This window comes from Bemisia tabaci, chromosome 10, assembly GCF_918797505.1.
Source record: "Bemisia tabaci chromosome 10, PGI_BMITA_v3".
Lineage (NCBI taxonomy): Eukaryota > Metazoa > Arthropoda > Insecta > Hemiptera > Aleyrodidae > Bemisia > Bemisia tabaci.
This window is the reverse complement of record NC_092802.1, coordinates 25,532,142-25,553,550: the sequence shown is the minus strand read 5'-3', so window position 1 is coordinate 25,553,550 and position 21,409 is coordinate 25,532,142. Positions and strand designations below refer to the sequence as shown.

Genomic DNA, 21,409 nt, shown 5'->3' with positions numbered 1-21,409 from the left:
AACTGAAATGTTAGATGTGTACTACCTATACTACTTTCATGTCATTGCTTTATTTATTTACCTATTTATTTACTTTTTGCGTAGGTATAAATTGTTATTTTTTGCTGAGTTTTGGAGAAAATATTGCTTTAAGAACGTGGAATGTAAATTAATTTTATTGAAAAAAGAAAATACCATCATTAATTTGGGCGAACAGAGAAAATATACATCAATATTTGGGTCAACATCTCCCTGATTATATAAAGGATGAATATATTAGTATTTCTGTATCAAAAAACTTAGCTTTTGTCTTCAGAGATACAATGATTCTAGTCCCAGTCAATTTGTTGTATTGAAAAAACAAAAAAACAACTGAAATGTTAGACATACTATTTTCATGTCTTTCTATTTGTATCAATAGGTACTTTTTGCTTAACTTACGAACGTTGAATACAAATTAACTTTATTGAAAAAAGAAAATAACGTCATTAATTTGGGTGAACATGTGGCTGATTATATGAAGGAGGTATATTCCAGTATTTTTGTTTAATATATTAACTCACGAGAAAATGTCGTACATTTATCATCTAGTATTAATTATTAGTTGATGATTAGTCTAAAACATTCAATACAACCATTAAAAACTAAATGCTATCGTCGGGTATCGAACTCCCGATCACCTATTGCCCGCACCTAACCAAAACGATGTAGCGACCTAGTCGACTAGGCTATCACGGACCCGCGTCAGCGTCAGGCGTCGAAAAAATAGCATTTAAAAGACTCGGACGATGGGCGGGACTTATCACAAGAGTTGTCCTTGAGACGCTTCGTAGCTTCTGTTTTTCTAGGATATGAGAGAAATGAACTAAGCGCATTACTGTAGGAGCCATGGTTCGCACTGTTTTAATGTGTCTCGAGGTTCATCCCAGCATGCATTCGCGATCGCGGCAGTTGAGCTAAGGCAATATTTGCGTATCCATGAATTAAATCAATCAATCGAGCTCTGATTTTGACTTATTTGTCCATAACGAGTCCTCCAGAGCAATTTTCCACCTTGTACGATGGTTATTATTTCTTTACTTCTATTTTTCAAATTTGAGGTGGGATAATGGCGGCTTCTCAAGAGCACCGAGGTAGGCGATCTTTTGCACCAACGAACAGAAAACTGATGGCGAAAAATAACCAATCAGAACCTCCCAAAAAAAAGAATTTGCCCAAAATCGGAACTTCGTGGTTCTGCGCAGATTTACCAGTCAGACACGACATCTCAAGATGGAAAAAAACTCGCTGAAAGCGAATTTTAGAAATCAACACAACTTGACGTAGAGACATGATTGGCTAAAAAATACAACGGTTTTTGATACATCGGAAAATCAACCAAAAATCGAAGACTGGGCGAAACGCTCAAGGTCGCAGAGGCATAGGGAATCCCATAGCGAAAGCAACGGAACGATTGTAATATCATGGGGAACTCCGTTCCCATGACAAAAAACGCTCTCTAACAACAATAGGGGCTCCAGATATTACTCAAACTGTCACAACTTCCTCACTTTTTGACCAAACGAGCTGTCTCATGCGATAGCTCTTAAGTTAGTCTTCAAAATAAGACCAAGATCAGTCTCTGGCTGGTTTACTTTTTTAATTACAGAACTAGTCAAGGTGCTTTTTGGACACCCTATGTAACACTAGGAAAGGCAAAAATATATCTTTGGAGTCAAAGAACCAAATCTCATTCATGTTATCTGGAGTAAACAAACAACAGTTCCACGCTGGAGTATGTTTCATTTTGACAAAAATCAGTGGAAAATGAGAGGAGATAGCGATTTGATCGAGTGATTTATTATTACGATTGTTACGACCCGTCATTTGTAAAGTACGCATTTGACTCAGTTTTTGCAAAGGAACGCTCATTCATGAACATTTTTCGGAATCTTGTTTTGAAATCGCAATCTGAGGATTGGCAGTAACATTTCTCGTGTAGAAGGTTGGCTGCCCTTTTGGGTCCTAAAAGCCTCATATTTCAACATGTCTGTATCATCCCTATATAAGTATTCCAGTCAATGTTCCCATGCTGGAGAGGTTGGACAAAATTTGAAAAATTCGAAAGTTTAGTTTTAAAAATACGAAAAAAAAATGAATTTTGAAAGTAGTTCCAATGGTTTTTCGTGAAATTTCCATTCCAAAATAACCCTTGAAATTGAGCTTGTGATAAAATAAAATTCAAGATTTAAAATAGCCAAGAATTTCATGTTCAACCATAAATATCTCGTCTCACTGTGCGGCGTCAGATTAGGTGATGCGAAATGCAGCTAGGCTCATTGTTGAAATTTAGAGACAAAGCTATAGAAAAATAATAAAAAAGGGATATGGATAGACCCTGTTGGTGGAAGCGGGTGGTTGCAATCGACAAAGGAGGTATAATCCTTATTCTAGGTATAAGGACCCCCCATTTCAACCAGTAGGATCGCTCCATACTCCCTATGTCTTCTTTGTCTATCGCTTCGTGTATCAACTTCAACAATGAGCCCACTGTACACTTCATCTCCGTTTCTAAAAGAATGGTTATTCTGTGCAGGCCATGCAGGGTGGAGGCTTTCATGCGGCAGACCACATCGGAAATTTAGCTAACCGGCGCATGAATTGGGTTAGGATCAACAGGCAGAAAGTCCTCTCCTTGGACAAGTGCATGGCGTGGTGCGGTTGGGCTATAACCAAAAGGGCACGGGAGGAAAGGCAGAGGAATATCGACTATTCCTGTCATATGGCTTTTCAGGCGTTCAGGGATGTTTTCCCCTCCAGACAGCGAGGCGCCTGTGATCAGGTAATCGACACCTGGTGCCGCTACCACAATAATCAGTACCAGTGCACCGGCATGAACCGACACACCAACCAGATCATCTCACTCTGGGAATGCGTCCACAACATCGATATAATGTTTCCACAACACTAGTACCAGCTCAACGGTTGGATCCTAACGCATCCTTAACATCTGTACTGCCGTGCTAAGGAAAAACGTCGTATGAACCTTCAGAGGTTGTCAAATTTCCTTTGATAAAGCACGCGTTCCCCGGTGAACTTATAAATATTTGTCTCATATAATAGTCTCATATAAGTTACTCTACACGTTGACACTCCGAACGCAGATGGAAAAGAACCTCGAGGACGAAAATACGTTGACTGTAAGGGTGGATATAGATGTAACTAGTCGTGATTAGCTCGCTTTGCGAGCTGACACGTCTAGCCGGGGAGTGCCCCTGGACCCCAGTTCTACGCTTCGCGACGAACTTGCGACTCGCTCCGCGAGCCGCCACCGCCCCGCACAGTTTTTAACATTGATGAGGAGACAACATCTATGTCTTAATCTTCTTTTTCACCAAGTTTTACAGAAATTGATGTTCTAGGAGTCCGGACCGCGTTTCCATGCGGGGCCGCCATCTTGGATTTAGAAATGTTGAAAATCTGACAAAAAATGCGAGTTTTCCGTCGAAATACACCTCTTAATACCGAATTTCACAAAAAGCGATGGATCGGAAGCCGAGATAACAATTTAGACCACGTTCGCCATTTTTGATTTTTGAATTTTGAAAATCGGACCTAAAATTCTAATTTTACGTCGAAATACACCTCCTAATACCGAATTTCACAAAAATCGATGGACCGGAAGCCAAGATAGCAATTTAGACCACGTTCGTCATCATGGATTTTTGAATTTTGAAAATCGGACCTTAAATTCTAATTTCCCGTCGAAATATACCCCCTAATACCGAATTTCACAAAAATCAATCGATATCAGGAAGCGATATAGCATTTTAGGCCACGGCCGCCATCTTGGATTTTGAAATTTTGAAAATCTAACCAAAAATTCGAGTTCCCCGTCGAAAAGTACTCCTGGATACCGAGTTTCACGAAAATCGATAGAACAGGAGTCGACTTAGCATTTTAGGCCACGGCCGCCATCTTGGATTTGGAAATTTTGAAAATCTGACCAAAAATTCGAGTTTCTCGTCGAAAAATACCTATGTATACCGAGTTTCACGAAAATCGATCAAACAGGAGCCGACTTAGCATTTTAGGCCACGGCCGCCATCTTGGATTTTGAGATTTTGAAAATCCGACCAAAAATTCGAGATCCCCCGAGAAAAATACCCCCGCTTACCAATTTTCACAAACATTCGTCGAAAAATACCTCCTAAAACCTTAAATTTCGTCTATAAGGCAGTGACGTCACGCAACAGGATTGAACCTGTTCGGCGCGATGCGCGTAAACAACCGCGTATCTCCAATGTAATACTATATGGAGAATAACTTTTCGCTCTTGCGGGCATCCGAGGCAGCGGATTTGAGTGGGAATAATTTTAATCAACTCCTCATTACAATAGCTGAGCGTGTACCAATTTTAAAGGAAATCGCTTCGGCCAATTTTTATCTAGGGGGGGCATAGTGAGTGGGAACAGCAGCTTTATATAGAGTAATAATAATAAGTCCTACAGTGGACGTATTTTCGTCTGAGAATTCACCTTATCAGAAATAACTGGAATGTATCATTTTATAAAAATTCACTAACAAAAGCCGTTTCACAAATCATAGCTTTCGTATTTTTTCCACCGACCTTGGTTTGACTTCAGCTTAAAATCGCTAATGATTCCAGAATGTATGGAGTTCCGTGAACATCCGTTTATACGGAGCGATTTCATTTTTTACAAATTACGGTCGCTTCATTTTCCCCCTGTCTTGGAACAGATTATAGCCTGATGTTAAATTTGAGCTTCTGAAGTAAAGAAAAAAAAAATCATGATCATACATCGATGAGCATCTGCAATATTCCATGATTTATATATGCGACTAATACCAGTCCTCCCCTCCCCATTACTCCGCAAGTAAGTGACGTGATTTTTTTAGAATTACGCGAGCAGCTTCGTCAAAACTGAACAGCAAAAGTGAGCGAAGTTTATATCTGCCAAAATTAACAAAAACAAAATTGCGGAAAATAAATTAAATTAAATTTGACAACATTCAACATTTTACAGAATAACCCGTGAAGTTGGATTTCCTTCGCTTATATTTGATGTTTCTAAAACAAGTTTCTTCAGGTTTCAATTTCTACAGACAATTGAAATTTGTACCTGTAAAAAGCCTTTCATTGGCCATACTTTCAGCATTTCAAAAGCTGTAATTTTTTCAATTTAGTTAACTTTAATGCCGAATTTATTTATTTCTTTATTTATTTATTTTTATTTTTTTGTATCGCCAAGAAATTGTGAAAATTGCAACTGCATTACAAAACATTGCGATTTCTTGGTTGAAGAATGCAACTTGGGATGGTCTCTGCCCTGCAATGGAGGTGTTGCATGTGTGAGGAATTTGCGATTTGACTGTTGTTTGATATGTAAAAGTCCGCGAAAAACACGATGGTGCCACTGGTTTCCTCTGAAATTTACTCCTAAGCTCAAAAAAAGCTCTCAAGTTGAGGCCAAAATGGAGGGGATATCCCACCCTACCCTGAGAGTTCACATCTACATCAAGACAAACTCTCCATGCAAAGATAGGGAGCAAATACATTGACAGGGCTGCCACTTTTTTGGGGGACTCCAAAACTGAAAACACGGCAACCCTGCTAATGTATTTGCTCCCTATCCTTGCATGGAGAGTTCGTCTTGATGTAGAGGTGGACTCTTAGGATAGCGGGGGATACCCCCTTCATTTTGGCCTCACTCGAGAGCTTTTTTTGAGCTTGGGAGTTGATTTCAGAGAAAACCAGTGGCACCATCGTGTTTCTCGCGAACTTTTACGTAAGAATCAACAGTCAAATCGCAAATTCCTCACACATGCAACATCTTCATTGCAGAACCTCCCGCTGCATGTTTACAATCAGTCTCGCGTGGGCGTTTCCTTCGCCGCGAAGATTTTAAAAATACTTCGGTTTCGCGATCCATTCCGACACGTATGCCAACCGGTTATTTCAAAACACGGAAACAGTCAGGCCTCCGTCTATAGTAATCAGCGAAGAAACAATAAGTGAGGTGGATTCTCCTACTGCCGCTCAGGCCGCAACGAAACGTCAAAATAGTAGCAGAAATATTTGTGTCTTTTAAAATTGTTAAAGCGCGGCGGGTTAGAAATTTTCAGTTTTTTTGTAGTTTTAGGCGACAAGAGTGGATTACTTATCATTAAATGGTTTTTGAAGTGTTTCTACACATGTATAATTTCCTTGTCTAGACCTGTGGACTTGAAATAAGCTGAAGCTCTTGACAGGTTAGTAGATCGCTCCTGTAATAACGTTTAGTTTTTTTGTTTTTTGTTTTTTTTTTTTAAAAAAAAGAAGGGGGTCCTGGTGGATAACGCTTCTTCTTTCTCCGATTTTGTTTATTCTAGATGTAAGAACCTATTAGTAGTGTTTTTCGGACTCCAAAGATTTTTATTTTCTGCCATAGAACGGTCTTCGATTTAGGTTTATGCGCTTTTTCAGCGATTTTTTATACTATTCTTTTTCTATTATTCATTTACTGAACAATCAGTGAAACTTTAAAGGAGCCGATCATATTTAAAATAACGTAAGTACCACCATTGTTATAGGATCCAAAAAATGAGCGCTTCTTCAGACAGGGATTCGCGGTTCAGAAATTATTTGTTGCGGAATTAGCAGGCGGCAGCCTCACCGGGAAAATAAAATTCAACGCTAATGTCATTTAGGGAAAAGCCTCCAAAAAACACCCGTTTTCGTTTAGAAGGATCTGTTGCGTGCAAAACGTGTAGCCGAAAAGCTCAACTTTTAACGCGTAAAGTCGCACGAACAATATTCAGACACAAAAAATCCTGAAAACCACTCCTTAGCGCTATCTGCGTAATTCGAAACACGTTTTCTCGAGTTTCCTGTTTCGGCGGGTTTCCTAGGGCATGCATGCTAAATAAGTTTGAAATAGTGACTTCCCAGCCAAATTATGCATCATTGAACCATACAAATGGATTGCATTTTGCAAAAAGGAACCACTAGCATTGCAATGATGCTAAGATTGTGCAACTTCATCCTTTGCGATAAAATTGCGGAAATCGTGAAAAACTATGAAAAGATGGTAATTTTTGTCTTAAATTCACAGTTTTTAGCGAGTAAAATAGAAACTATTAATGGATAATCGGGTTTTCCCTCCAAGACAAAATGAGTTGCACAATCTTAGCAACATTGCAATGCTAGTAGTTCCTTTTTGCAAAATGCAATCCAAAATTCGCAGACACATACCTAGGCCGATGAGTCACATTTGTTAGGAAGTACAGATCTTGAGACCATTTTTTAAGCACTGAAGAAAAGTTACGGGCCATATGGACCTGCCGTCATTTTTAGACTCAGAGGCCGAAAGTTCCGGGTGCTGGAGCCGTAGCTTCGACTGCTCCGGGTGCTTCGCGCGGAACACGGACGGTATGTTTATATAGCCGGTAAGAACGGCTTCCACGGCCGGAGTTTCCTTTGCGGTGTGGATCTCACAGTCAGCGCATTTTGAATGCATTCACTGGCGCGGCCATTGGGCTTGCACAGGCAGTGGAGAGACCCTATACCACCCGGGGTGGGTGGCACCTATCCCGATTTAGTATACAATTTCGCAAAATTTTTCTCCATTACGATTTCAATCGTTTTCAAGCGTTTTTTTTCCTTCGTCTTTCCTTGTTTCAAAAAAAACAAACGCTTTAATACTAATAACAACTTACGTCAGAAAGGTTTTTTTACTGTTTATGAGATTGTTTGTCTATTTACGTTAGATTTATTCAACTCTCTCTCTCTGCGCTAACTTGAAAGTAAAAAAAAAACAGCCCGCAGACACGATAAAGAAAAACCGTGTAACAAATTGCGCAGATTGCACGCTAAAGAGTAGATTTCAGACAGTTTTCATATGCCCATTCTGATTTTCCCGTAATTTTACGCGTAAAAAGTCGCAATTCACTTGGCTGTATCTCGTGCACGCAACTACAATGGACCAATTGGAAGTCTTTCTGCCAAACGGAACTATGTGGATTAAGACATGGACCCTGAAACCCATAAGGGTATATACATAACAGGGCTCGCGTCGTAATGCACATAGCTCCGTTTGGCAGAAATACGCTCCATTAGTGGCGCACATTCTGAATAATTGCTTATACCTTGAAAATGAAATGACACTGTTCGGTGATAATCCATTAAACCTCATTCTCAAAATTTTGACGCTCACGAATTGTCGGAAAAAAGATGAAAATCGCACATTTCCACTTGATTGGCGGCATATTCGGAAATTAACCGTCATTTGAAAAATAATCGGCTCACTTGCCAATTGGGTCTACGTGATTTTTCTTTCGTTTTGCGAGTAGGAAGTTTGAATCGAATGATATTAAAGCAGACGATGTTAGCCTAATATCTTATCTAGGTACGAATTTATTTTGAAAATCCCTCGATTCGGATGAACTTTGATAAGGGAACTTGTTTTGAGATACTTTATTTTCGCTAGTGGTGGACACTGAAGTCCATAATATTTTGCAAAATCGCTGCTTCGATCTCCTGCTTTTCTGACTTGCGCAACAGTGGCGTGGCGTATACCCTACGATAACGATACATCGATTGATCCGCCATTTAAACCGATGAAGAAGGATCGATAATCAGGGTGTTGGCGACGAACACCTTACTAGTCGATTCTTTACCATAGCTTTAAATGGAGAAATATCGATAATCGATCATTCACACTTCGCCACTGAGCATGGATGCGCAATAACCTTATAATAATACTAGCCGTTCTGGACGCGCTTTGCGCGTCCGTCACGGCCAGCCAAGGGGCTGCGCCCCCTGGACCCCAGATCACTCGCTACGCGAGTGACATTCGGCTCGCTCCGCGAGCCATTTTTCTCAGTGATTGGACATTTGATCACTAAGATGTATACATTTTGGAGACTCTGGAGGCAAAAATGATTTCGTCACAGAACCTTGTTGCCGGAGCTTGCCATCATTTGCACATGAATAGATGTGTGGAGATGAAGCGATGATGGGGATCGATCATCTCTTCAAAAGCGCATTTGACTGGAACGTCATCCCATCGGGCAGCGGAAAAAAACAATCCATGGATCTCCTTCCGGACTTGCTAAAGTAGCAAAAGTTCATCTTTACCGCTTAAGAAGATTATCGGTGGCGTAAAGGGTCTAAAAACTGCTCAACGATAGTAAAGTTCAAGTTCCGAATCGCAATTAGACCAATCGTGTTTTTTTTTTTTATACTTTCATCGCATATAAATTTCTCAGATGTTTTTGTTTTATTCTCTCTGATTACATATTAGTATAATCATATCCTCATTTCATTTCCTTTCCCCTCCCTTTTTCCATTTCTGTAGCACCTGTATCCATTTACAATTATTATTTTACAATAGCTTTCCCCTGGTATACAATTGATGCTTCAAACGGAATCAGTTGTTTCAATGACATTTCCGGCTAAATCATGGGTTTTCCCAGGAAAGCAGTCTTTCGTCCCTCCCGGACTCTATTGTTGCCAGATAAGTTGCTTTTTTAGCACTTTTCTCAATTCAAATCCATGTAAAATATTCACATTTATCGCACAATCTGGCAACCTCTCGAGTGAAATAGAAAAAGGTAGAATCGCTGAAAGTCTGAATCCTTCGAAGTTTATATTAATGATTTTTCTGTATTTTTCTGTATTTTACGTAGATCAAGAGAAGATAGGTAGGCCGCTAATGGAAATGATTCATTCTGCCTTAATTACTGGGGCCAGTCGAGGCATTGGTCTGGAATTCGTGAAACAATTATTGACGAATAGCTCTTTGCAAGCCAAAATCATCATTGCGACATGTCGGTCACCAGAGGGAGCCACGGTAAGTTTTCAAAAATTCGGGGCTAACGATGAATTTCTCAGCTCTTTGACAATATCTACTACACTCACGCATCTTGCGTATTATGTTTCATACGGATGTGTAGTAAAAATTAATTTCTGATCAAATAATTTAATGCAAAATAAAATCATGCGGTATTTGGAAAATAGACAATGTTTAATTGTATTTTAATGGTATTAATGCCACTCTCTACTATCTCTACAAAATGAGCTCTGGCCTGTTTTGCTATAAGTAGGGGGGTAGCTGGTAGATACTGATGAAATTAATACAATTGCGATTTCCGGTATCTCTCTTCCCTTAAATCTTTCCCTTTTACCCAGATGCCTCATTCTATAAATAGCTGTCTAATCATAAGTTACTCCCTCTTGTAAAAATCTTTTTTGTTTAAGTTTTTCGTTTTTTTTTTTTTATAAAGGAACTTTAAAGAGACACAGAAGGAAAGAGATTATTTAATGAATAGGGGAACGTTGTAAGAAATAGTCGAGCACCAATTTTTAACGTTTTTCCCCCTCTTCGGTTCGGTCGGTCTCAATGTTCGCGATCTCAGTTCCGAGTCTTTCGTTGCTTTTTAATGAAACAAATAACCCCCTCTCCCTCCCCCTCCCAAAAAAATAAATAAATAAACGAATACACTGCCGTGCTAAGGAAGAACGCCGTATGAACATTCGAGAGTTGCCAAATTTCCTGCAATAAAATGTTTATTTTTTAGGAAAGTTATGAGTATTTTTCCTTTAAATTTTCAGAATCTTCAGGTGAAATTGTGAACAAAATGATCTGAAAAATTTGGAGGAAAATATTCACAAGTTTACCAGGAAATGTGTGTTTTATCCAAAGAAATTTGGCAACGCCTGAAGGCTCATAGGGCGTTTTTCCTTAGCACGGCAGTACAGTTATTGCATCTTAAAACAGGTTGACACATCACTTCAACTCACAATGTAGGAAAATGTACTTTTCATGGTGTGTAAAAAACACAGATACATAAAAAGTACTACCTCTAAAATGATAGCTGCTCTGCACTAAAAATAATCCTGTTCCATTTATTAACATGCCTCTCACGTGAAAAATACTCACCCATTAGCTTTCCGATTTTTTTACATTTTGAGCGTTGTGCGACGAAAATCTACCGTCATTAATTTCAAAAAAATCTCCCCCTTTTTTTCAATTTTGAAAGGGAATCTGTCACACCAACAAGTCATGGAAAGTGGCATGATTTTGAAATTCCAAAAATTTGACAGTAAGAGAAATTGTCGACGCCTGCCAAACGATTTTAGCTGTGAGGTATTTAGTCGATGTCAAAATCAGCGAACATTGTAATGCAATGTCTGAAGGTAGTAGCACTGAATATATTGGACTTTGGAGTGCAGCCAAGTGCTAGAAATAATGTAAAATTTCTTTAAAAAACTTACATTTTACTAACAAACTTAGACCGAAGCGTTTGCTTCGAAAAGCTTCGGTCTAAGTTTGTTAATAAAATGTAAGTTTTTTAAAGAAATTTTACATTATTTCTAGCACTCGGCTACACTCCAAATTCCAATTAGTCGATGTGCTCCTCGCGCTATCTGTTATATTTGTGAGTCAGTGTATTTCAGGTGATACTGACTGCAACTGATTCATTGTTTCTCGTTAGTTGCCAGCATGTGCAATCGCACTCGGAATGAGTATCTAACTGACTGAATGTAAGTACAACGATTATTTGAATGTTGAACTCGGAAGATAATAAGCCTTGAAGTTTTATAAAGTCCATCGCGTACATCAAATAACTTACTTTGTGGTCTCAAATAGACCAACATTGGTGAAAATCCTCACTTACAAGTTATGAAATCGGAGCTGTCATCCCTCGGATGACATGTCGGAGTCACGCAATGAGCAAATATTACCAGTATAATTTTTTGAAAGTTACCGGTGCAATATTCATCATGACAAGGAATAGAATGAATATCTACAGTTTTAAACATGAACACTAGACCATTTCTTTCACCGTGTGTATAGAACTGGTCCCTAATAGCAAACCCAAAAGCAAGTATGTTTTAAAAACATTTTGACTTCGTCTTAGGAGAGCTATTTGTATAAAGACGAATAATAAATGTTTATAGCTATCTTTTATAAATGAATGGATTTCCACTTGTTTTGAAAAAATGTTTAATAAATGTTGCAAAAACGTTTTTCTGGAAAAATGTTTTTAGAAAACAATTTTTTAAAAACAACCTATAAATATATTAAAACTGTCAACTAAATATCTTTCATATATTTTAAACATACTTTTTAAACGAGTAAAAAATGTTTTTAAAAACTTCTTACTAAAGATTCAAAAATGTGTTTGATTTCTCTTTGACTCCGACAAAAGATTAAATGTTTTTTAAATGTATTTAAAAGATTTTTTTAAGGCAACTGTAAAATATGTTTATAAAGCAATTAATAACTAGTTTATTGACCTCTAAAAAACAAGTTATAAACATTTTATAAACGCGTACATATCCCCCTTACTTGTTTTCAAAAATATGTTAAAGATGTTTTTAAAATGTTTCAATTTTTCATAATTTATGAAAAACATCTTCGGAATATATTTTTTGTTTTTAAATATATTTTAAAAACATTTTTTAAACATCAATGTGCTTTTAGGGGTTGCATTAATACACGTTTCTTATTATTTTAGGCTTTGCAGGAGTTGAAAAAATCCAGCGAGAGAGTTCACATTTTGAAATTAGGTGAGCATACATTTAAAGATGATTTTCTTGCAACCTCACGGTACTGACTTCATAATAAGAAGTTGAAAAATAATTAAATTTCACGTTGCAACTGGCATTTTTAGCGCAGGACTGTAACCTCATACGGTGAGAAACCCACGTTTTGTCCGACTTGAAAGTAACGGAGGGGAGCCTAGATTCCCTGAATAGTTATCAGCGTTGAACGCTTCTTTGGCCAAAAACTGATAAAAAGTCTCTAAATAATATTGTCGTTTACACCGTAAACAATGATCTTACATTTAATCTCTGCTTCACATTGATTTTTATTTTATACAGTAGACTCTGGATTATCCGGATTAATTGGTGCCGGGCCCGATCCGGATGAAAAAGAAATCCGGATAATAATTGTAAACAACAACACCACCAACCAACACCACAGTATTCTTATTATGTATACATCATGTACATACCAACACGAATTTAAAAGATTACCGCCAAACTGAACGACTCAATGGTGATTGTAAATGGTAGCCGACAACGATAAATTACAATACAACGATTAAAGCGCGCAATGTGTGAAGTATTCATGCAGTCTTGTAGCCGCTAATGTGCGTTTTAGGCTAACTAACCGACTGCACTGCGTTTCGCGTAATGCGAGAAGTATTTATGCAATCTAGTAGGCGCTGATGCGTTCCACGCTGACCTCACTGTATGGCGCAATGCGTAAAGTATTCCTTCAGCCTTGCAGGCACCAATATGCCTTGCGACCGCTTCTCCGCGGATCCGCTCACTTATCGGAATGCGTACGTAGTTACATGGTTGCAAAATCGATCCGGATAATACGAAGCCGGATAATCCAGAGTATACTGTACTTGAAAGCGACAAATTCCTCAAAGTTAGCAAAAAATGTGGAAGAAAGAGACAGGGAGAGCCTGAAGCCTTGACATTTTTTGAACTTTCCTACATTTTCTCTCAGTTTCTGTTCAGATCTCAAATTTACGCCTCCCGTAAAATTTCTTTTATTACAAGTCTGCTTGGTTTAAAGTGCAGTCATCGGTAGCATTTAGAGCACATTTTGCGGTGCGAAACAAAACTTACTAGCCCTTCGACGAAAGTTCCTAACTTCGTAAGAAAACTGATGGCACATATTTTGCTTCAAAAATAAGCGAGAAATACCTAGTGTTTTTCTTGCAAGATGCTTCAGTCTAACCGCAGTTAACTATCTGACAATTTTACAGACGTTACTAAGTTTGACACGTACGATGAACTTGCGCTCAATGTTGGAAGCATTGTTGGCGACAAAGGATTGACATTACTCATAAATAATGCTGGTATTGCAGAGGCATCGTTTAAAGATTCTTTAAAGGATATCACTCCGGAAATGTATTTATCGACTTTCACTACTAACAGTGTTGCTCCCGTGATATTAACACAGGTCAGAATTTTATTCAACCTCAACTTTACTTAAATTTTAATTATGAGATCTATGATAATACACACTTAGCATGGTGGCGTCAACGAACGGTAATAAGCCCCGCAAAAAAGAAATGGAAAATAGAATGGGTCAGTTGCACTGGTCTCAGAATCATGTTCTGGTGCTGAATTCTTGTAGATCATCTAAAAATAATACGAACTGTCCAAACAGCAACTTTCTACGTTAAATATTAAAAGAGATATCGCCCTTTGAAAAGTTGGGTTTTTGACGTCATCCATCGCGGTATAGTGAAACTCTTCGTTTCTTCCACATTGCTTTCATCCGAGATTCACGTTGAGTAACCAGTCCAAATGCGTGTCACCCTGACTGATGAAAGCATGGTGGAAGAAACCAAGAGTGTCACTGTCGTGGTGGATGGCGTCAAAAACCTTATACTTTTCAAAGTGCGATATCTCGGCTGATATTGAATGTAGAAAGTTGCTACAGCGATTTTTTTGGCGAGTCAAAAATTCAGATTCTTACTCGTAGATTTTATAGAAGAATACCCTTTCGTATGCTCGAAATGAATTTCAAGCTGTTTTGATTATTTTTCGCTAACGCAGGAGTAACGTTGGTTTGAAATTGGGGATTCCAACGCCTCATGAACGAGACAGGTTAGAATAATTTTGAAGAGCTCTTTCTTGAAATTTCATTTTTTTAAAAAATAATTGCAAACCACCATAGGCTCACACATAACGATGGTGAAACTCCCAAACCAAGTATCTCGAGTTTCGGTGTTTTAAAATCTCTGCTCCTATTTTATTTTTTAAGAAGCAAACAGATTAATATCATGCTTAGAAATTATCACAGAATATTCGTCGCACATAGAAGAAAAATCATGACAGTTTTTCAGACTTGCCGTTGAATTGTTTTGCATTTAAAAAATGAAGTGTGAAAGGAAGTCTGCAACGTCGCAAAACGAGATACGTGGTTTGGGAATTTCACCTTGGATAAACAGATTGGCCTTTCTGGGCGTTTTCCTTAAAAAAAAAAAAAAAAAAAAAAAAAAAAAAAAAAAAAAAAAAAAAAAAAAAAAAAAAAAAAAATGCGGTCGCAGAGCACTATTCCACGATCAAATATTAAAAATTTTGAGTTTTTGGAGATTATTCTCCCTTTAATTTTGGACACTTACCTCTAAAAAAAAGCCTTGTGTATCTATTGAATATTTTGTCGTACAGGCCCTCTATCCGTTGTTGAAACAGTCTGCAGAAGCTCATTCATCTGAAACCAAAAACGGTTAGTACTCTTTTATTGTATTTCAGATTAAAAATTAAAGTTTTCCATTGATTTTGGATTTATTTTTTGAGCTTTTATTCACTGAATTTCAAAGTATGAGAGCGAAGACATATTTTTTTAGCAACAAAACTAATGGTGGATCGTGATTCTTCTGAGAGCCACTATTTTCTCCAGCCTCATGAAGATATGGAATTAGTACTCATTATAAAAAAGGGACAGAGATAAAGAGACACTACCAGGGCCGGATTTAGGGGGTGGCCACATGGGCAGCGGCCCCCGGCGGCAAATCTTGCAATTTTTTTAAATGTAGGTTTTAAAAAATTGGATTCAGAAAAAAAATACAAAAGAGAAAGGGCGACAAAATCTCTCATTTCCTGAGAGTATAATAATTTCTAATTTTGCCGTCTTTTGGTGATACAAGAGACAGCACTTTTAATTAGTCGAGTTAAGGGAGGGACCAAACACACAATAACGCCTGGAACGGTGCGGCGCAGAGAGCAATAATGACGAGGACTTGAGATGAAAAGGAGAAACCCTCGGCGCGGCGGTCGGCATGTAACACATATTAGCGCCTACAAGACTGCATAAATACTTCACGCATTGCGTCAAACACCGTGATTGCGGTCAGCGTGAATCGCATAGCGCCTACAAGAGTGCATGAATACTTCACGCATTGCGTCAAACACAGTGCGTTCAGCAGCAGTCAGCGCGTCGCGGCGACGGAAGTTAATCATCTACGCCCAAGCGTTACGTATTCGTAACAACATATTTTCGGGATTTTTAAAAATTTAATCTTTCCCCTGTGCCATGATTTTACAAAATTTCATTAGTTTTTTTCATTTTTTGAAAAATTGATTCCCTTAACTTTAAAATTTTGAAAAAAAAATTTACCACTCTATTTTTTTTATGCAAGCTACAAAATAGATTAGTGTCCCCTAGAATCTGAGATCCAAAATTAATTAATGCCACAGAGGGTTCAAATTATTAGACCGCATTTATATTTGCTCTTTCATAATTTTTTCGTTCATTTCTTATAAATGGAAGGCCTTGTTCACACAGGGATAGGTTTATGGAACTTAGGTAAATTTCGCGCAAAGCTCCGTGAACTTTTGCTAGGTTGTTGACAGGGCTTTCGCAAAAGAAAATGTGTCCAACATGAGTAAACGCATCTTATGCACCCCTCCCCTTCTGTCACGTTCACTTAATGGTTTTTACCGATGGTTCAAAACGGATGAGAAAAGGGCGGCTAAATAAAGGCGGCCCATGGGCGGCAAGTAGGTAAATCCGGCCCTGGACACTACTAGAAAAATTAACATTAAATCGACTTGTGTATCCCAAGTTGAGAAGCACACAGACTGCAGTTTCGTTATCGAGTCGATATTTATAATAAAAGCATGACCATACGAGCGATACTTCGGCAGGTTCAATGTGAAACGAACCGCGAAAAAAACTTTTACGTAACTAAATGAGATATTCTGGAGGGGTGAGGGTGTGGCTCTCCGCTTACATCTTCAATTTTCCCCTTATTTTTCCTCATTTTTAAAGAATCGCAACGCAAATTGCATGTAATAGATGCAATAAAGCAGAATTACAAGAGGGAAACCCAAATAAATATTTAAATCGGTACAAAAAAGAATAAGAAAAAAAGAAAAGAATAGTCGGAACAAAAACGAGCATCGATGACAAAGCCAAAAGCGATTGTATGACCTACTGCCTCCGAGGTAAGAAAAAAATAATAATGATTGAATCCTGACCGTTGAGAGTTGATCTAGAGTATCATCTATGGATGTTTACAAGCGGTCATTAAATTTTATTGGGGTGTTTCCATGGCAAACAGTGGTGAAGGAGAATCCGTCGGCTGATAATTTCTATAACTTAAATGTTTTGCTATAGTGAAGCTGAACCTTTGTACCCCAGCAATCATATTGCCCTGCCATCAGCTGAAATATAAATTATCATTCGATATTTTTTGCAGGCCTTGGCGTCAGACGGGCCGCAGTAATAAACATTTCTTCTGATTTGGGATCCATCAAATGCGCCGCCGGCCATATACACAGAAGTTTGAGTTATAATGAAAGCAAGGTAAGGAGCCTTGTAACAACTTTAACACTTATGATTTTTGCTTAGACACAGAGAGACATGATGGTAATCTTCGCCTATTTTTAACACGGTGCACAGTGGATCGAGTCAATGGGAGCGGTCGGACATGAATTTTTGGACTAAAACTGCAAATTTTGATGTTCATTGCGTCACATTTGAAATTTAAAGGGGTGACTAAAGAAGAAAATTTCACGAGAAAACCAATGGAACCACTTTCAGAACCTCAAATTTTTTTTATAAACGGAGTTAGAAGCTTTTAAAGTTTCTAAATTTTGTCCGACCTCTCCTATTGACTCGATCCACCGTGCGGCGTGATTTACACCTCACGAAAAAGAGCCGTTCCACTACGGTATAATGTCACACGTAGTGAGAGTAACAATCCAAGATCAATCGGAAATTGACCATCATGACAATGAGTCAGTTGCGCTGGTCCTTGAATTGTGTTTTGATGCTTGATTCTTGTGGATCAGCTAAAAATAAAATCTCTCCAAACGGAAACTCTCTACATTCAATATTAGCTGAGATATCACGCTTTGAAAATTTTGGTTTATGACGTCATCCACCCCGGTAGTGACACCTTCGGTTTCTTCCATCTTGCTTCCATCAGTCGGAGTGACACCCATTTGCACTCATTGCACCAGTCACTCAACGTAAAACTTCGATGAAAGCAAGGTGGAAGAAACCAAGGCTATTACTACCGCGGTGGATGACGTCATAAACCGAATTTTTCAAAGCGTGATATCTCAGCTAATATTGAATGCTAAGAGTTGCTGTTTGGACAAATCTTATTATTTTTAGCTCATCTACAAGAATCAAAACACGATTTTGGGACCAGCGCAACTAATCTTGTTAACAACTAGCATTATTTCTCCTTTTGTTTGAATGAACAGGGTGTCTACTGAAACAGGCTGGTCAAAAATAAGTACTTTTACAGTACTTTTTCAGTACATTCTCAAGAAATTCAGTACTTCCTCCAACAGGAAAATGCCGTACTTTTGCAGTACCTCCATTTGACGAAATCCAAAAAATTTCAAAAATTTGAAATTACCACAAAAATGACAAAAAATTTAAAAAAATTCCGGACCTTTTTGCAAAATTTCCGCCTTTTTTCAGTACTTCCGGACCGCCCTTAAAAGATCAGTACTATTTCCGGACTTGTAGGTGCCCTGGTTAGACAGACTCAATTCTATACTCAACTGTTAATTAATAAATAATAATCTCAATTATTTTAATTTCGGGGTGATTTTTAAAAGAATTTCCTGACTTTTCGAAGACTTTTTAGAGCTCCTGATGCATGCTTTCTCGTGACAATGCTTCACTCAAAACTTTTAGGGCAAATCTCTAGAAATTGAAAATAATGGAATTTTTCGCCATATGGAAAAATAAGACACCGCAGCGCAATCCTTGAAAACACAGGGTATAACGTTATCCACCAGTACCAGTGGTTGTGAATACCATGGTTTCATCTGTAGGTGAGACACACATTTGCACTGGTCGCAAGCAGTAAAACTATGTAACTACACGGAGAAAAAAAAACTCGTAAGTGGGACCCGAAGTTTCGGTCATATGGATCTCTGAAGTTTTCGGATTGAGCATCTGAACACTTTAGGTCTAGCTATCGAGGTTCGGATCCTATATCTGAAACTCCAGTTCTTACATCTGAAGTACTTCAGATGTGAGAACCGAAGTTTTTCGGATGTGAGAACCGAAGTTGTTCAGATGTGAAAACCGAAGTTCTTCAGTCGTAAGAACTAAAGTTTCAGATGTGTGATCCAAACCTCAGCAGCTGGACCAAAAGTGTTCAGATGCTCAATCCGAAAACTTCAGAGATCCATATGACCTAAACTTCGAGTCCCACGCACGAAGTTTTTTTCTCCGTGTATATATGATAAAAAAACACTTTTTTAATTCATTCGATGTGCTTGTGTTTCATTTTTCTAGGCTGCATTAAACATGAGCACGCAACTCCTTGCCAAAGAGCTGGCGAGAGATGGCATCTTGATCGAAAGCATCCACCCTGGAGTCGTTCGAACTGACCTGACCAAAGACGTCGAAGGCGATTGTCCAATGATAGACTCATCCACATCTGTAGCGGGGATCCTTTCGGTTTTATTGTACCTCCAAGAAAAGAACAAAGACGGGTTTCTGGATTACAAAGGCAACGTTTTGCCATTTTAATCACAACTTCTAGTCCAGAGAACCCCTCGTTGGTTCTCTATTCCTCTCTTTCAATTCATGTATTCTCCACAAATGTCTCGGAAAGTGACTTTTTTCGAGGAATCAAATGAATATCATTAACCCAGCAAGCGCGATGAATCTACATTACATGATGAAGTCACTATAGACCATTAGTCGAGCTAAGAAACTAAGCACTACAAAACGTGTTCCCTCGTCAAAATTTTATTTAAAACATGATGGACTCAAATTTCCCGCTGGACACAAACCAAAATCTCGATTTCGATTATCGATATTTTTCCATTTGAAACTACGATAAAGAATCGATTATTACGGTGTTCGCTGCGAAAACCCTATAAATCGATCCTTTTCCGTTTAATTGGTAGATTAATCGATATATCGCAAAGCGAACCACGCCCCTGCATCGACTTCTGGTGTCGCTACCGCGATGATCAGTACCAGTGCACCGGCATGAACCAGAACACCCACCAGATCTTCTCACTCTGAAAATGCGTCCACAACATCGACATGGGGTTTTCAAAACATTAGTCGAGCTAAGAAACTAAGCACTATAAAACGTGTTCTCTCGTCAAAATTTTATTCAAAACATGATGGACTCAAATTTCCCGTTCGACATAAACCAACGTCTCCTTCAGTCTGAAAAGAGCAATTAAGTAATCTCAGTGTGTTACGATAAATTAATCTTCTCTATTAGCTGCATTATTTTTAAGGAATTGAAAAGTACCATGCATTACAAAATGAGAAACTACCAACACTAACGAAAAATGTCCAAAAAATAAGATTGCTTTCAATACTGCGGTGGTTCATGTTTCTTTCATAGGTAGCGGGAAGTTAGAACTGACTGATTCTGATGTGAAGTGTAAGCGTTTATTTTTATTTTTAATGAGTTAATTGGACGTATCTATGCTAAAAAGATCTGTTGCATAGGATTCACATGCAACATAGTTCCTTTTAGCAGAAATATGTTCAATCGTGCAAATATACAGCACCTTCAACGTGTTCTGCGCAAATTGTTGATGAGGAAAATATGGCTTGACGTGGTACTATAATGTTTACCCTTTCTAGAAGTCTGCTATTAGAGAGGGAGGTCAGAATTATACTGCGATGTGTGTGATTTGTAAGTAACGGAAACTTTAAATGGAAGTTTATGTAACTTTGCTTTGTTACATTAAAACACATTTCAAAATGAAATTTCTATCGACTCTCTTATTCCTTAAACGAGCCATCTCCCCTGAAATTGCTTCATATTTACATACCTACATTGCACATTTTTTTTTAAAAATCTCCCCTCCTACAGCGCACTTTAATGCGAGTTTCCATTACTTATGATACTGCTAACACTTGAATGACCTCAAAGGCAAAGGGTTAATCACGTTCAACTCCTCGGCGGACATAGCGATTGTTCCATCAATCAGCTCTAAAAGTGGATGGCTCAATCCTCTCTCTTCACTGGCCAGTAACGGTTAGTCAGACTTAAAGTTTTGGATGTAAAATGCAACAACTGGTCTGACGTGATAGCGAAGAAAGCAGTAAGTGTCAATTTTCAAAATCGAAGTTCCTTCAAAATTCGTCTAATCTCTCTTAGATGAAATCACTGAAATAGCCAAATGAGCAAAATTCATCTTGATTGTAGGAAAAAGAGACACACGAAGAAGCCGTAAGTGCGCAAAAAATGACGTAGTTTTCGACAAGACAGCAGTAAGTGACGATAAACCTCAAGAGAGCCAATGAAAACAGTGCTCTCAAGCAGGGTCGGACTGGCCCGCATCAGAGGGCGTAGACACTTGGCTCGTTAAAGGGGCGTAATATGATATTTCCTGGTAGGACATCCCCTACGTAAAGAGGAGCTCAGAAAATTTTGGCAAAGCAGCACAAGTTTAGCCTATTTT

At 38.4% G+C, this 21,409-nt stretch overlaps 1 protein-coding gene and 1 long non-coding RNA gene across 2 annotated transcripts in view; one reads left to right on the top strand and one right to left on the bottom strand.

The window, feature by feature from the left end:
• Positions 1-21,409, bottom strand: part of LOC140225646 (uncharacterized) — a 68,276-nt gene that overhangs the window by 26,938 nt on the left and 19,929 nt on the right. The window contains exon 2 of the long non-coding RNA XR_011900652.1: positions 15,121-15,209. This is a non-coding gene — a long non-coding RNA (uncharacterized lncRNA). The remainder of the gene's footprint in view (positions 1-15,120; positions 15,210-21,409) is intronic.
• LOC109044196 (uncharacterized) lies at positions 5,912-20,690 on the top strand. The gene is made up of 7 exons (XM_072305226.1): positions 5,912-6,231; positions 9,649-9,812; positions 12,484-12,535; positions 13,753-13,949; positions 15,167-15,224; positions 17,200-17,306; positions 19,266-20,690. The coding sequence occupies exons 2-7, from the start codon at positions 9,675-9,677 to the stop codon at positions 19,500-19,502; spliced, it is 789 nt and encodes a 262-aa protein (XP_072161327.1). The 5' UTR covers positions 5,912-6,231; positions 9,649-9,674; the 3' UTR covers positions 19,503-20,690.

Excerpts from the sequence above, each read along its gene's own strand:
- LOC109044196 (XM_072305226.1), top strand. The coding sequence starts at position 9,675 with ATGGAAATGATTCATTCTGCCTTAATTACTGGGGCCAGTCGAGGCATT. Across the intron at positions 9,813-12,483 it reads GGTCACCAGAGGGAGCCACG|GCTTTGCAGGAGTTGAAAAA; the intron begins GTAAGTTTTCAA and ends TTATTATTTTAG. Across the intron at positions 12,536-13,752 it reads AGTTCACATTTTGAAATTAG|ACGTTACTAAGTTTGACACG; the intron begins GTGAGCATACAT and ends ACAATTTTACAG.